The following is a 17,351-nucleotide window of genomic DNA, read 5'->3' on the forward strand; positions in this document are numbered from 1 at the left end:
CTTAAGATCTGTCTATTTGTGGGGGACACCAGAGTTGAGATATTAAAAGGCGACACTACAAAATGTTCTAAGTCAGGCACTCAGGATGGTCTAGACGAATCCATGACCTAATGTAATAAATAGTTATGCCTGACCTTTGGTGTGCTAACCAACACTCCCCACCTAGGGCATCACCCCTGGGTCAGCGACAACATGAATGCCAAGGCTTCAATGGATGTGAAAGCCAAAATGGCCCCTCAAGGATAATTACAAACGACAGCCACTGATTATCCCTAGTTAGTCAAACGTGTCCAATAAAACACAGCATGATGTGCCCAGGGTCATAATTAAGTGGGACTATAGCCAAAACTGGGCCTCATCTTCAAAAAGATGACAACAGAGGTCATATGACTTCCACAACGCTGGCATATGTCTAGCCTGTTAGCCTGAATAGAAATAGAGCATACAAAGAGAGGACTCGTTCCTGGTTTCCTACCTTCTTAACACCCATGGAAAGGACTTATGAGGGATGAATGCCACAGAAGGCACAAATCCAGGGACACAGGTATCTGGGGTGCAGCATGCTGTTCATGGGCAAAGTGGAAAAAGCACAACCAAAGATGTTCCTTCGACAAACCCCCTATCATTGATGGGGGAGGGGTGGGATATACAGGTACTGGGCCAATGCTAACAACTGCCCAGGAGCTCTGAGCTCACAAGGTAAGCCCTGCTTAGTGTGATCTACTCCAAAAACGGAAAGCATTGAATAAGTTATCAGTCAAATCTGCAAGGAGATTGCAAATTTGTAGCCAAACGCCCCATGTTGATGTGCATCTCACAGTTGTTCCAAAGCTACTGGCCTCCTGCCTCCGCCATGGGGTAGAGGCATAACAACAGCCTGAAGAATGACTCTAGGGATGTAATCATCTCCTGGAGCGTAAAATAAAAGCCACTGTCACTGGGATCATGACTCAAAGATCTGTAACACTAAGTCCCAATGTTGCCATGTGTGCAGGACCAGGAAATCACATATGCAAGACAAGATGATTGTGCCATCAGAATGACAGATCCAACAGCAAGTCCTTGAAGCATACCCTTCTTTGTGGCTATTCACCAAAAACTATCCACCCTGGAGGCTCTCTGGTGGTTGATCTCTCTGCAATGAGGTCATTATGGACCAGAATTGGCAGTCCCACCTTCTTTTAAGGATGTTGATTTTCTACCTGAAAACAGGCCCTGATATAATCAAGACTCTAGGAGGTCTGTAAGTGAGGAGCAACCCATGATCACCCAGAGGCCGACCCATCCATGAGGTGTCCCAATACTCCTGCTCAAATAACCTTCCAAGAATGAGAAAGTCATCAGAGCAAGGGAGATTTTTAATGCCATTCCCTCAATGTAGGAAATCCTTCAGAGGAAAGAGGTAACACCAGAAAGTGGTGACACAGGTGAGAATGCACTGTTAGCAGACTTGGCAATTATCTCCAGCATCTAAAGGAGTGAGACTAAATAATGTAAGTCCTGAAAAAGGGCAAAGTAGTTAACGGATCGTTTGCCTGGCCTCATGAACACACCCTTGTTAGGGAATTGTTGACCTGATGATGCGACCCACTCAAGGAATCTCATAATTTCTGGTTCTGAGATGTCTGTAAAATGTTCAAGCCCTTGGCAAGGTGCTCCAGGAGGCCTTTTAGGTTTGGACATGCATCCAATTATTAACAAATGTCAAAATACCTTTTTCAGACCTATCACAAAACAATTGCTGGCCCAATAAAGAACTTTTCAGTAGACAAGATGATGAACACAAAGCACCTTCTAGGCCAAAGGCATATGCTTGTGGGCAGCTACAAAAGCCACATCTAGTGTATTCAGATTACTGAATGTGGTAACACAGAGATCCTTTGCTTGTGCTCGTACATCTATCAAAAATCAAGTGTGATTTACCCCTCTTGCACTGCCCTAAGCAGACAATAAAACCCTATGATGTTTGATTAAGGAGCATAAAATTAGTACATTCCTGATCTGAAAGGCAACCACTGAACCGAAACAGGCACAATTAAAAGATGCTACTGTAACCATTCTCTTGGTTTGTAGAAGTTGGAAATTGGGCCATTAGTTCTGTGGCCTGCTCAAGTAATAGATCCACAATTGTTCATACTGGGAACCAAACAGCCCTAATGTAGCATTTGGATCTCACAGAGTAGTGAAGTGGAGGAGTGCAAGGCCTTCTCAAGGAAGGATGTGCGGGCTAGTAATCACCAATTACTGGCACGCAATAACAACACCCAATAAACAATTGTCCAATTAGTATATTTTCCTTAGAAAAAGGAGAAGTACATTTATTACACACACATTCCTAAATACTACGCAGTAATTTACCAATATGTGCATTGGCCCAAGGAACATAGCATAGATGACAATGTGTAACCACTGGTGAACCCCTACAGGGGTCCCCCACACATATCAAGTGAGATCAATCACTTTGTTTTGTGATAAAACACATTTAGGAGGCATCATCGTCATTATTGTAATGATCAATAAAGCATTCTAAAACATTATAGTGAATCAATGGAGCATTCACAATAATTATGATGAGCCAATAAAGCATTAGTCATCAACATACTCTGCGTTTGTGAATTTCTTCACTTTTTGTACCAAATGGGAATTATAAAGACATCCTCTAGAGGGCATCACATTCAAATAGTACTGTATTGGACTCATTCAGTTGTCGCCCAGAGAAATACACATACATTTAAGCCTTTCAGGCCTTCTTGAGTGTCACCATACACAAGGCCCATAGAGGGCGTAACACTCCCAGCTGCAGAGCAAAAGTTTTATCTATGGGAATGCTTAAAAAGGCATTGAAATCCAGTGTGTAGTGAATGTTTTGGAGTTCCATCCCCCCAACCATCCCCCCCACCCTAACTCAGGGCAGAGACTCAGAATATCCCTGATGAGAAAGGCTGCATTGTGTTGATTCCTGTGGTGGTGATCCCATTCTCCGAGGGTCACTATGAGAGGAGAAAAGCAAATGAAATTAATAGGCCCGCAAAGCATTATGGGGCAATAGTCATCCATGTCGTGCATACTATTGTAGCAGCTCTCCCGCTGTGCGGGGTGAAAGTCATGCTTCATGTTTTTCTTTTTTCTTATTTTGTGAGCAACCTCGCAACGTCCCACTTAGGCACCCCAGGCAGCCATCTGCATTGGAGGACAGCTCTGGGAGCCCATCCCTGGCTGCCCTCACTGGCTCCCCAGGCCGGCAGCACTTCTGTGTGCTGCAGCAGGAGCTGGCAGCTTCAGCCTTCTCTGCCCGGTCCTGGGGGCAGGTATGCAATAAATGGCTGGCCTCCCGCTCCACCCAGTCATGGACACGGGGAGCAGGTTGAGCTGGTCATGTGGGTAGTGCGCGTTGGTACTACCCCTCCTCTTCTTTCTTGAGGGGCTACTGGGCCCCTCCTGTGTCCTTGAGGGTGAGCGCAATGGCGCTCCCTCCTGCCATGGAGCTTGAGGGAAGTGAGATGGTGCTTCCCTGCATCACTGGCACTGGGTGGTCTGGGGATGGGGTCCCGGCCCTTGGAACAAAATCTGCCTGGGGATAGGGTTCCTGGGTGAAATGAAGAAACAGAGAGCGGGTCCTATACATGCCCTCGTCCCATCAATGACCATCAAATTCTTTGAGCCGTCCCCTCGGCCCACCCTGGGGGAATACCTCCACCAGGCAGCGGAATTCCATGCGCTCAGAGGAAAAGAAAAGGTCACCAAACTTTAGAATGCCATAACGCAGGCTGCGTTGGCAAGATCTGGACTATCCTGGACTCATCTTACTCCTGGTGGCAGGCTCAATCCTCACCTCCAAAGCAGTGCAATCCTCAAAAAGCTGGACCTCCTGGCTCCCTGTGTCAGTTCTCCTTTGGCTCTTTGTTTGAGGGTGCAGAAAAGTCCAGGGCATTCCCGCAACTGGTTCTCAGGGGCTTTAAGGGGAGCAGCCTCAATGGCCCTTGGGGAGACCCACTGGTCCTGGGGTCAACTGGACAGAGTCCTGGGTCCTTAGTAGGAGTCAGGGGTTTCCTCCTTCTAGTTCTCCAATGTGGTCCCAGGATCCAGCAGCGAAGTGTGGAAAAGCCACAGGCAAGAGAGATTTCCCCCTTGTGCAAGAGTTTTTGAAGGGGAGACCAAGGTTCCAGAAGTCAGGCACCCCTGACCAGTCCTGGGGCGCCATGTCAGCTATCCACCCCTATCTCAGCCCTCCTGCACGGCATGCTGGGACAGTCCAAAATGGCTTCATCCAGGAGCCCCTGGTCACATCAACCCCTCTGGTCTCAGCTCCACTGCTCGATGACATCTCTGCCAGGGACTTGCACACTAGAATTACAAAGGAAGCCTGTTAAACGACCCCCCCACTCCACCCCACCCCACCCCTGGTGGGTTGGCCTCCGTTGTCTGCACACTCTCCTTTGTTTAGTGGGCTTGAGCAGGCCCATACCTGATAAAATGTGACAGCAGGGTGACTGATACAGATCATTACACCCCACCCCTTTCCTCCTCAGAAGCAGCGAGTAGTACTGCTACTTGCTCCTTTTGTGTGGGGCGGTCTTTATTCCTACTGCTGGAGAAAATGTAGTTAACTGGGCAGAGCAGGGTGATACAAGGCCTGGGCTATGATCCTGAGCTGGGCCAGGGAAATATGGAAACTCTGGATGACTCATGAGGTGTACAGTTATCACTTTGGAGTTTATATATTTGGTTTTCTTGCACAGTTTACACTCCAATTCAAGATGTCAATGATCTCTGTGGGACAAAGGGGAGTGAAACTACACTGTAAGGCAGTTTCTCCCTAATGTGTATAACTGGGTGCCAATATAGATAAAACAGTAAAGCAAACTGACTTTCCCTATTAGTGCACACTACCCTCATAAGACCTATCCCTGGTGAATACCTTATTCTGCAGGCCCCTTTGCACCAGGCCACCTGTGTGCTGTTACCACGCTGTGCACAGCAGTAGTTTACCATGTGCAGCCCACATGCATGTGCACACATGTTCACGTGTAACCAGCCAAGAGCCCTTTACCTTTGCTGCACTGCAACAGCCTTATCTTAAAAGGCAGACACTTCGTAAACATGCGCAATCCAAATGCCAAGTGATTATCTTGGGTGAGACACTGGTATGGAGACTCACACATAGTAAAAGGTCAAAAAACGGGTGATCAGAAAAGCAAAAAGTCATGGCGGCCTGCAGGAGTAGAATCCAGTGCAAAAGCAGATCTTCTTAACCCAACTGATAGGTGAGGCTTCCAACGGGGCTACACAACCTTGCAAAAACAATCTATCAACTGGTTCCCCTCTCCTGCCGAAGTGCGAGCCTCTCCACCTAAATAACAGAGCATCTCTTCTCTTAAGTGTTCATTATATCCATTCAAATGCAGCTTCTCTTTTGAAGCTCTCCTATTGGACTAACATCTGTGTGATTTCCTGCCAGTGAGAGGTAACACCACTCTCCTGTGCAGTTTTCTATAGTCTTCTTTCCTGGGAGTCATTTGCACGTCTACCCAGGGGGGCAGAAAGCTGTCTCAGGGGCAGCACACGTGTGCAATCGTGGACGGGCAGAAGGAATTTAGGGCAACAGAGTGGCAACTTTGAATAAGTTGCACACTGCGACAAGTTACATTACTTTCAACTTGGGCGTCAAGTACGACTTAATGTTACAAGTATTTTGATACCTTTCAGCATCAACTTCAGTAGTCCCAGTCAAAGGTTAGCAGGGCTGCGCTTGACAATGGGGCTACTAGCCTTTACCACAGTAAAAATGACAACTGTGTTTTTAAAATGTTTAAATGTATACAGATATATGTTCCTCTTTTTAATATACAGCACCCTGCTTAGGGCTCATTAGGCCTTTGTTAGGATTGACTTACATATATTAAAAAGAAGGACTTTGCTTTGCCCTTACTTTAAATTCGAGGTAGCAGTTTTAAAAATGCCTTTTTTCTGTCTGCAGTGGCAGACTTGGAGCCGTGTTTTTCTTCTGTCACACCCAGGGTAGCTCAACCAGTGCTGCAGTCCCTAGGGTGACCTTTTAACTTACAGGCTCTGGTTACAATATACTAGGGACGTACAGGTAAGTTAGCTTATGTCAATTGTGTATAAGCCAATCAAACAAACACTTTAAGGTTAGGGCACAAGCACTGAGGTCTGGTTAGCAGCACTCTTGGAGTCAGAAACCCAGCAGAATCATTCAAAAACATTTAGGGTGACCATACAAAAAAAGGCATTTCCCTATGCTACTCATAAGCCACAACGATTAAAAACTTAAATATACAGGTTAGTGAGATCAAAGGTGGAGGGAAAAGTGTCTTTCTGAGGGCAGAAATATCTCAGTGAGCCATGAATCATCCTCTACAACTTTTTCATGGCTTTCATCTTCTCCTACCATAAGGCCAGTGGGATTTAGAAAAAATAGTATGAGAAATTCTTTTGAGAACAAGGGCCTGAATGATTTGTTCATCATAATGTCTGACATTTGCAAAACCACAGGATTTCTGGCTACAAAAAAAAAAGTAACTGACTGAAATTTACAAAAACGATTTTGTCATTTAGCTCACAAAACAGCTTTTGCAAGGGACATCTACTCTGAAAAAGAAGGGATCATGCAAGAGGAATACCCTTCTTATTTGTTAGTTGCCAGGCTATGTATCAAAGATCTGTCAGCATAACTGCTGTTGTAAGCCAGTCAAATGTAACTGCCAATCCATTTAGGGTTGCAACATATTCACAAAATAGAAGCAGTCATCATGGGCATTCTCCCATTTAGTGAATGCAGGAGGTAGGCCTTGGGGAGCGAATGCAGTGATCGAAAGGACCACCAGAGGCTCACCCTGCTTCACCCCTTACACATAAACATTTTAACTTAAAGCAGGCTTGTCCATGAAAGGGCCAAGTGCTGGTTTAAGAAATAAATTCCACAAGAAGAGAATGCAACCTTAGTGACAGATATCAGCCTCCATTCCTGCATCTGCAGCCATTCACAGGGGTTCACAAAATGCATCCTGTCTCATTAGCATCAATGAGACAGGAGGTTTTATGATCTTCTGGAAATGTTTACTTTGCAATGTGACTCAATAGTGTTTCAGTTTCGTCGTAAAATGAAATCTTTGTCACAAGGCACCACTTGGTGTTAAAAAACATCAACTGATTTTAGATCAGGGCTTTGTACTTTAGGCCGTGAGTTCCCTAGTTTTTCCCTGAGGCAGAGCATCCATTTTATCACAGTATGGAGAATGTTGACTAGCCCTTTTTCCCAATTTTTTGGAAAAAACTACATTTTAGCTGTATTTTAGCTAATTTCTTGGTCTCCTCCAGGAGAACCCACAAACTCTAGGTACCTCTAGAAACCCTAGGATGTTGGAAAAAAAGGATGCAAATGTGGTGTGGGTAGCTTATGTGGACAAAAGGTTATGAGGGTCTAAGCACGAACTGCCCCAAATAGCCAAAAAACGGCCTGGCACCTGAGGGGGGAAAGGCCTGGCAGCGAAGGGGTTAAGAGCAATGTTGGGGATAGCTCTAAGAACCTCGCCAGACACTTCTATTGTTCTTTGTATTTGAAAGACAGGTAACTAATTTTGGGTCAGTTTGCAGTGATGGGTGAGTTTCAGGTTAGGTTTTCCTATGCATATGTGATTAAGATGTAGACTCTTCTGACAGAAGCAAACATATAGATAGGGAACTACAAGCATTTCGCTCATAAATTGAGTATTGACAAGGGATTGGTAGAGTGGAGGAACAGGTGACTGCAGATTCTCTTGATACTGAGCGGCTTAATCAGGTCTCTCTTATAGTTGAGGTGAGGACAGATTACAACTGCATTTTGTTTGGCAAAGGGAGTCTGGAGATTGTATGGGGAAGATGAATAGGGCAGATGTAGCTTGAAGATAGATTATTTCAATATTTACAAAATTGAGATGTGGCAAGGGCCATCTCTTATCAAACTGCAATGAGACAGTTTGAGATTCTTGATTAAAGGAGGGGTGTGAAGCAGGGTTTTGGGGGGGAGGGGAAAGTAGCTCTGAGTGTACTATAGAAGGCCACGGGTGGATACCTGGGGTATACTGACTGACAGATGGATTGGCAAATGGTCTATTAACCGTAGAAACGGATTAAGATTGCTGTATGTACTTATTCTGAACCTATGTAACAAGCAGAAGGCAGCTCCTTATCTCCTCTGTGTTATAAACTACAGTACCAAGGGTAATCTTATCAACAAACATGATCCACTGAAATCAACATACCTCAGGCTAATTTAAACAGCAATTAGAAAAATTCCATTTGTTTATGACAAGGGATACACTTTAAGGAACAGGTTAGTTTGGGTGCATAAAGGCTCAAAGATAACGTTTTCTATTTAGAGCAACTAGGAATTGCCAGGAATTAATAGTTTCCACTTCTGGCAATTTACAAGAAACGGGCAAAATTCGAGCATGGAATCATTGTAATTCTATAGATGTAATCTACGATTAATACGACCACCAGCATGATACACCCATCATTAGAGGTGCACAAAAATATCATGTAACACAGATCGGGGTTCACATGCCATACACTGAGTGCTCATCTATTGCCTCACTATTTACATAAAAAGCACACACCTGACATACAATGGCCACTTCTACACAAAGTGCAACTAGAACAGGGAGTTGATACTTGAAAACTCCTCCTTAAGAATAAAGAAGCACGTGCATTGCACTTAATAAAGTAGTCTGACAAGGACTACAACAAAAAAAAAAGATGAGATGCTAAGACAGCCATTTATTCTCTTTCGGCCTGACACAGTTATTCCCACTTAAAATTGTCCTATACATACAACCAGCTGTGCACTTAACGTCCATCAGTTGAATGGCCAACTCTCCATTTTTAATATGAATTATTCAATTCTTTAGAGTACCTTTGAAAGACATAAGGTGTGGTTATGTTTCTGCTTTACTCATGTTATTTATTTCATCATTTCACCATGTACATCACGCATTGCTAAGCAAGTTCCAGAATGATACTGTGTAACATATTAGTTGTCAGAGTGCCAACAGTAGATGTACTTGTTGTGCACTACCCATACAATTGTCAAATATGTGTTAGGAATATTGTAGCACTACCGACTAAAAACTAGACCCATAACTTTTGCTTTCAAAATAGCATACCCAACGTCAAATGATGTATGACCTATGTTCACATCTCTTCCATTATTACCACTTTTTCTTTGTTGTTTTCTATAAACCCAACACAGTTCCTTTGAACACGCTCCACTGAAAGTTTTCTTGTGCAACTGGTGTGGACACTGAACAGTACAATCCACAGAACAACTTGGTTGATATGCCCGTCAATCTACGAAAGGTTTCACTTTTGAGTAACGTTACTAACCTTCTTTTTTGCAGCCCAAGGGGGTGTGATTAATGGGGACATGCCTTCGACTTTAAAACTCTTACACTTAATTGACTCAGTCTCTTCTTCACTCTGAAGCATTTGTATAGCGCAGGGTTCTGCAAAGTCGATCCTGGAGAGCCGGGTCCATGCCAGATTTTCAGCATATCCACATTTAGAAAAATGTAGATTTCGGAAACATCTTGTTTCTAAATGTGGATATGCTAAAAATCTGGCATGGACCTGGCTCTCCAGGACCGACTTTGCAGAACCCTAGTACTGCGAGTCAAACACTCGCAAATATACAACATATTTCCCTCCATAACTAGACCTTTTATAAGGAGTGCTCAACTTTGGCGTTTATTAATTTTGGACAGGTACATATAAACCTTTTATGTCAATTGGTCCTGACAAAAGCACTTGAGGTGTAATTGCTGAAACAGGGTGGCAACTGACCAGTTGGAGGCACTAACAGCATTGCTTTTCGTGCAATGGAATAAAGACTGGTATACAGTCACATCTATAACTGAAGCACATTTAAATAAAAGGATATTTGGCTACGTACAATTTTGCACACCAAGATTGTTATTAAGAAAATGTACACATGTTTAACTTGAACTTCAGCAGACTTTGAATCGTAAATATATTTGTTTAAACATTTTATTGTGTTTTCCAACAACACAGATAACACTTGGGCAAGACAGTCATTACAGCATATATTGTGCGTCAATAGTTATACAGTTGCGATGAGCACAGCAAAGAGTTGTTACATAAGACATGTCATGTACAAATCAGTGCAGCCCTTTCCATTAAAAACAAACACTCCCCATCCCTTCTGTTCCCACCTGTCGCATGCCCCTGCCTATGTATATGTCACTCAGCATAACAGATCCTAAAATCCCTCCATGGCATGGAACCTCTATATAAATGAAGCTCATCACATTCCACAGTGTGTAGGAAGTGAGTAAGGCTAGTCCATCTCATCTTCTGGCTCACGTGGGGACAATGGAGAATGCTCAGGGATATCGGTCAGGTTCTTTTAGGAAATCCACTACGTGGTCCAAAAATGTGGCGTTTTCTATTGACCCACGTCCTCTCCGCACCTCCTGGAATAACACTGCACTTTCATGCCATGCCCATCAGGAGAGGTCCTCTCTCCATTTCATCAAGTCTGGGCCCCGAGGGGCCTTCCAGGGCATGTTATTCTCCGCTATGCAAGATTTAGGGTTAGGTCCACAAGCCGGTAGTGATCTTACGTTTGTGGGATGCGGGAATCCCCCTAGAAGTCATGTGAAGGGAGTGTGGGAATATACATTTGGGTAACCTCATTGATACACGCAACCAACTCCTAGCAAAAATCGTCAGTTCAGGACTGGACCAAGCCATGTGAAGCATTTCGTCTCACTGCATCTGGGACAGGCTGCTGTAGCCATGCGGAAGAAGCGGAAGAGACGTATGATCTTACCTGAGGTGATAAAAATAGAAAGTCATTCATTTAAATCTGGTGCTCCTAGAAACAGTGTAGCTGTTGCTAAGTACTGTGGCCCATTCTTGGTCAGTGATTGGTAGTGCAATGTCCTCTTCTCATTTTTCACGTACGTTCCTCAGGGGCACAACAACATCAGACCGCAAAGCTTGATATAAACTAGCAACTGCTTTGATATGGCTCGTTGTGGTGCACAGGACCTGGCAAAACTTGTGGTGGCAGGGAGAGTTCTGAAATGCCAGTTCACCAATGAGCCGCGTTGCTACTACCTCCCAATGTAATAGGAATTTGCCTCCCGGTATTTCAGAGGTACTTGAGAGGTCGAACGTCCTTAGTTCCCCATCTCTGTAGGATCCCCACCCAGGTAAACCCATACTGAGAGCATTCCAAAAGTCGCCTCAATGCCTCAGGTACTATCTGTTATAACCCTCATAGCGGAAGATCTGGCCAGAATGGCTTATCAACATGAGCGTGTTGTAGGCAGCACCGCCAACAGTGATGAGCAACATGCAGGGCCATAGGACCCCCTCGAAGTAGCCGTGGGGGTGCCCATGAGGATCTCTAATAGTACATAGATCCTTGGGACTGCTCCATCAAAGTCCCTCTTCAGGAGCAGCCGTGAGGCAATCGACCTGGTGGAACCGCTGGAGCGGAGATGCAAAATAGTAAACCTCAAAGTCCATTGCTGCTAGCTCTCTAGCCATCGCTGGGCGTTGTAATTTGTTAGCGCCACCCTACGTCTGCCCAACTCCCAGATAAATTTGGTCAACAACGAGTTCAGATCCCAAAATATCCAATGGGGAATGATCATGTGCAATGTGGAAATAAATCACAACAAGCAGGGCAGTGGTACCATCTTCGCTACTGCTATTCTCCCAGCTACAGACAGAGGCAAGTCTTCAAAAAGCCCACGCCAGCACGAAGCCCTCTGAGAGCTGCACCAATATTGCCCTCTAGGAGGTCAAGTGGGTCATAATAGACCTTGACTCAAAGGTATTTCAGGCAGGTCCCTTACCAAGCAAGGTCCCAAAGGTCCGGAGACGAAGGCATTTTGCGACAGAGCTGAAATAGGTGGGATTTCTGCAAATTAATGCAGAGGCAGGATATGCTTCTGAATCGCTCTAGAAGTGATACTGCTCCGGATAAGTGTTCACCCACATCTCACAGAAACAAGAGTATATCATCCATGTAGAGGGCGGTGTGGTGTAACCTACCCCTAATATCCAATCTCCTAAATGAAGTGCCAGAACGCGCAATGCCAGAAAGAGTTCAACAGCAATGTCAAACAATAAGGGGGAAAGCGGGCACTCCTGCCTGGTGCCCTGTCTTACAATATTACAGTCTGAGATGCATTTACCTGTTCAGACCCGGACCGAGGATGCGAAATACAGCAGCTTCAAGCATTGTATGAACCCATGTCCCGGGCCCATCTTTAACACTGTCTGATAAAGAAAGTCCCACCGGAGACTTATGAAAGCTTTTTTAATGTTGATGCTACAGTCACTCCTCTGTGCTTATCGGGGACCTCTGCTTCGAGGACTGAAAGTAGCTGTTTTACACCCCAGGATAAAGACAGCTTGGGCTGCATGTATTAATCGGGGCATGATGAGTAGAAGGCGGGGCACCTACTGAATCATAAATAGTAGTAACAAAGAGACATTTCCGTAAAGATACACATTCAATTTTGATACCATGTGTTAAGAATACCATTCAATTTTACAGTGAATGAATGTGGCTATAGAAGGCCAGGGCTAACTGAGATGTATCTGAAGGTAGTTCATTTTGCCATGTCTAATTATTTGTATGTGCACACGGGTTGTGTAGTAAATCATGAAGCATGTGAAAGAAATAAAGTGATATGGCTGAAGTTCTGGCTTTGTCCTCCTAACAATGAGTTATTCCATTTTGATGCCTTTCTGGCAGCAGTTGTTATTTGCTTCTGAAATTATGTAAGGCACTTTGTGTAAAAGGATTAGCAGATTGAAACATCACTGAACTAAAGTTAAATATTTAGGTATTCAGAGCTTTAAAACTTTTGAACAATCAGTACTTTTCCATACAAGTGCCGCTCAATTTCCTCAACTGTCCTCCTCCCCGCCCCTCTGTCAGACAATCATGCCTAACTATGCTCTCCAAACCCTTGACACTTCTGTGACTTGTTGCACTGCACAAATACTAAACATAAATAAAAAGAACCAGAGTTAAGAGAAGCTGCACAACTCACCCTTTCAGCGCTCTTGAAGTACATTTTGAAGTCAGTGACGGTTAGTGTTCCACTCACAGCACCCATAAAGGGGCAGATATACATCACGTCTTTCACTGTGGAAAAGCACAGCTTCCAAGAGTTAACACATAGGTTATGATATGGCTATGCATGGAAGATTACATATTCAGTTCATTTATGTGCAGCTTCAGACAAAAGTGCTTTCAGTCATTAGAAACATTTTTCAAACTAAACGCATAAAACTTGGATTGTGTAAACAGTTTCAAAAATATAACTATTGACCCAAACAATATGATGCATTTTTTAATTTATTCTTTATATTGCTGTTAATTTGGCTAGCCAATGAGGGGGAGGCGGCCAAATTCTGGAGAGGACTGTGGGAGCAAAGAGCATCCAAAACTGTGCCGTACACACGACAGACACGTGTATTCTTTCAAGATAGCACAAAAATATGTGGCTCTCCTCAAGCAGACAGTGGTTGCAGGATTGCTTAGAAGGAAAGGGAAGGTGCTACTAAATAACACTGTGGAAAAATATCGCACCTTAGTTCCATGTATTCGGGTATTCAGCAATATTTTCCAAACAGACCAATGACATTCAACTAGGGTTGAAGCTACATTGAGGCCATTCCTTGAAGGCAGCTGCACAGGGCCAAGAGATAGCAACATGACATTTTGTGGATGTTTTCTTAGGTGAAATGGATCTTGTGTTTTGGGCTATAAAAATGCTTGCATCAAAGTGACATCTAAATAAATAGTGGGCTTTATATCTTAGGTTTTATTGCAGACATGTACAATGTTGGTCTTGGAAAAACCGACAAAGGCTGATTGTAACCAAAAAAAAGCCAAATTTAAATGGACGGACAAGAATAAACAATTTTCACTCTTACTTTTGTTGACACCAAGGTGGACAAACAGTTGCATAAACTGAGCTTAGTGAAAGGCTAGGAGGTTCCCTTAGGCAACAGCTGCAGGTTTTGTCCAAAGATCTTAGACCTTTAGCAATGGTTAAATGCCAAACATCATTTTCATCGATCAGAAACTTTGGATTCACAGCTAACAAAAGTGAACTTTCTTTGCAACCTGTTTACTAAAGCCATATATGGGTATACATTCACAGAGTTTAAAAGTCTTATCAAGCAGAAAGCTCAGTATTGGATTCAAACTGCCTACATACCAAGGAACACAATAGGAAATAAGCAAAATGGATAACTTCATATGAGTTCCTAAATCTAGCTTCTCGATTTCATGCTATGGAGAGTTCATGTTTCTTGCAAACTATGATATTTTGCTGAAAGAATATCCTTTTCTCTTTTATTCATGAGATGCTTGGGTCTATGTGATCAATTCTGGTCTCTAGATAAGACTATGGCTACATCTCCTCTCCTGGGTTTAGCGCGAGGCACCTGAAATTAGCTCCATTGTTAAAGTGAAAGAGTATGCTCTTTGCATGTGGCATTTTCTCCGAATAAGAGAGAGACATCCCCTTGTTCTTAAAGAAGATAAATCTCCTTGTTCTTACAGATTCTATAGAGCACATATGAGAGACAAGACCCTTGTGGTAGTGGGTACACAACTTCTTGACCTTGTGGATGAGGTGGAGTATAGAGGACCATCCGACCATTTGCAGGTATTTCAGGACATAGATACACAAACAGTGGGTTCGCTGTTGACAGGCTAGGTTTACTGAAAACACTGACTCCCCCCCCTCCCTGATAAGGGAATAAAAAGAAAACCCCCCAATGCTCAACTTCTTCAATAGGCTAGCAAGCTGCATACTTTTTTCAGGGCATACTTATCTACACACAGTCCATTTTGTATTTAAAATTAAAGGCACAGGCATGCAGCATTAGGGATACCATTTACAGTATCATATTAAACTGCAAGAAGACAAAATATGAGTGAAAAGACATTGGGCCAAATGTATGAAGAATCCACTTTGCGATTCTCTAATAGCGATTTTTAAGAAATCGCTATTTCTGAGTCACAAAATGGTATGTATCATATTTGCGATTCGGTAATAGCGATTTCTTAAAAATTGCAAATGCTATTACCGAATCGCAAATAGCTATTCTGAGCCCATTCCCACCTATAGGCCTGTAGGCCCATATTTGCGATTTTTTAGCATTTCCCAAATTGCGAATTCCTATCTGGAATTCGCAATTTGGGAAATGCAAAACCCCAGGGTTCTGGGGGCCTAAGGCCCCCTCTGCTGCACCCCCAAAAATTATTTAAGGACATGTAAGGCACACACATGCCAAAGGGGCATTTGTGTGTTACATGTCAATTTAAAAAATGCGTTTTTAATGCATTTTTAAAATTTGCACTTGGTTACTACCAAGTTGAACTTGGTGGTAATTGTGATTCCTTAATGCCCAATTCGCATTAAGGAAAAGCTTGATACATGTGCTTAAGAAATCGCAAATAAGGATTGCTTATTTGTGATTTCTTATTTAGAGAATCGCAATTTGCGATTCTCTAAACGGGCTCGCAATTTGCATAGTGAATGCCTTTCATACATACTGAAAGGCATTTTTGCATTCGCAAACGGCCATTCGCACCGTTTGCAAATGCAAAAACGCTTGATACATCTGGCCCATTGATTTGAATTTTGTGTCAATAATGATGTGCCTGTTAAACATATTTTCAGAATCATAATATTGTTGAACATAGTGCCATACGGATGAAACATCCTAATAGGGTAATTTGCACAAACACCCTAATAATATCCGATGTGTGGAGAAAAAAGTAATTTCTTTCTAGGTCTTTTGATTTAATTCATTGTTGATGATTTACATATTGTAAACTACTTGACATTCTTAAAATTATCTTATTAAATATCATAATAATGTAGTTATGCTTGGTCCACATCAGGTGATTTCATTTGGCTTGCTCATGTGCAGGAGTTACCTTACGCTGAATGGTGGTCTCTCCTCTAGGCCACCACCATTTTGGTTGTTGCAGAAGGTGGAGGTGTGAGTAGGATCCTGCGCCCAAGTAAGTAATGCAATTTCTTCTAAAAGATTGCCATGTTGTACATTTTCCACGAAGTGCACATCTTTGTCTGCCAGCAGAGGCATGTGACTCTCACATCCTGTTGTCCTTATGAGCTTCCTAATGGAGGCTGTCCTCAACAGAAATGGTGGCCACCCTATTAAATCTCAGAACTACCCTTTCCTTCAAGGTAGACTGCAAAATCCCCGGATCCTTGCCTTAATTCTTGTACCACACTGTTCCTAAACAGAATCCTTTTTGTGCCCACAGGCTTTTTTTCCTCTGTCAGGAAGCTCACGTCTGAGGAGAAGTAGTTGCTTTTTTTCTGCTGTAGATGCAAACTTCAAAACGGATTCTCAAGAAATTGCCTTTCTTAGGCAGTCTTTGTGAGCTGTCCCAAAATCCTAAATGTACACATGCTTTCTGAAAAGCGACTTCGGATCCATGACAGAAAACGTAACCTAAACTTAAAGCAAAAGCAGTAACCCAAACAAGAAATAGCATTTGCTAGGTTTAAAGAAACACTGTTGATTTTCTTATAATGTCATATCATTACTAAGTGGCAAAACGTCTCATTAAAGTAACATGTGCAACAGCAACCTAGGCGGACATAGGCAATGACCGAGCATTTGAATGCATATGCATCTTTCCACTTACCAATTGCTTTGATGGCTTCACCAGGAAAAAGTGGTGCCTCCTCCATCTGTGCCAACTTATTGCCATCCCTCAGCGCCTAACAAAAATTGACAGATTGCATTATTTCACATTTTTCATTTTCAACTCTAAAATGAAACATACCAACAAAGAAGATGTAACCCGCTTTAGAGTATATTTCAATGAAGAGATCTTGCAGACATGCTTGTTTTTGGGGAGTTTTGTGCTACATGTTTCACTCATGATTACTTTAAAACAGTACGGCTTACAGTGCGACTGCTAGAACATTGTTTGAGGACTGATGAATTAACACTCAGGATGCAAAAATTGAAGAGGCCATCATCATTGGTAACTGTTTTTAATAATCAAAATGCTACATCTAGCTGAGAATGTGAGTGGATAGAGAATTGTTTTTAAATGTTTGCCCACTCAGAAAGACGGCAAAACGGAATTAGGAATAAAATAGACGTGCTTAGCTAACCACCCTCAAAAATGCCTTCAGCGCAATCTCAGCACATAACATGGAAGGAAATGAATAGAAGGCCACCAGTGTGATACTATAGCTTTATAGTCTATTGCCGAGGGGTATAACGGTTGTTAAAGACCT

At 43.1% G+C, this 17,351-nt stretch overlaps 1 protein-coding gene across 3 annotated transcripts in view; it reads right to left on the reverse strand.

Annotated features, from left to right (window-relative positions):
* The window catches only part of MTMR1 (myotubularin related protein 1), a 403,694-nt gene that overhangs the window by 266,282 nt on the left and 120,061 nt on the right, over positions 1-17,351 (reverse strand). For all 3 annotated transcript variants that reach the window (XM_069212405.1, XM_069212404.1, XM_069212403.1), the window contains 2 exons: positions 16,748-16,823; positions 13,098-13,192 (listed from right to left, as the gene is read on the reverse strand). In XM_069212405.1, coding sequence (XP_069068506.1) covers positions 13,098-13,192; positions 16,748-16,823 — 171 coding nt within the window. The remainder of the gene's footprint in view (positions 1-13,097; positions 13,193-16,747; positions 16,824-17,351) is intronic.

This window comes from Pleurodeles waltl, chromosome 2_1 (genome assembly GCF_031143425.1).
Source record: "Pleurodeles waltl isolate 20211129_DDA chromosome 2_1, aPleWal1.hap1.20221129, whole genome shotgun sequence".
NCBI classification, from domain to species: domain Eukaryota; kingdom Metazoa; phylum Chordata; class Amphibia; order Caudata; family Salamandridae; genus Pleurodeles; species Pleurodeles waltl.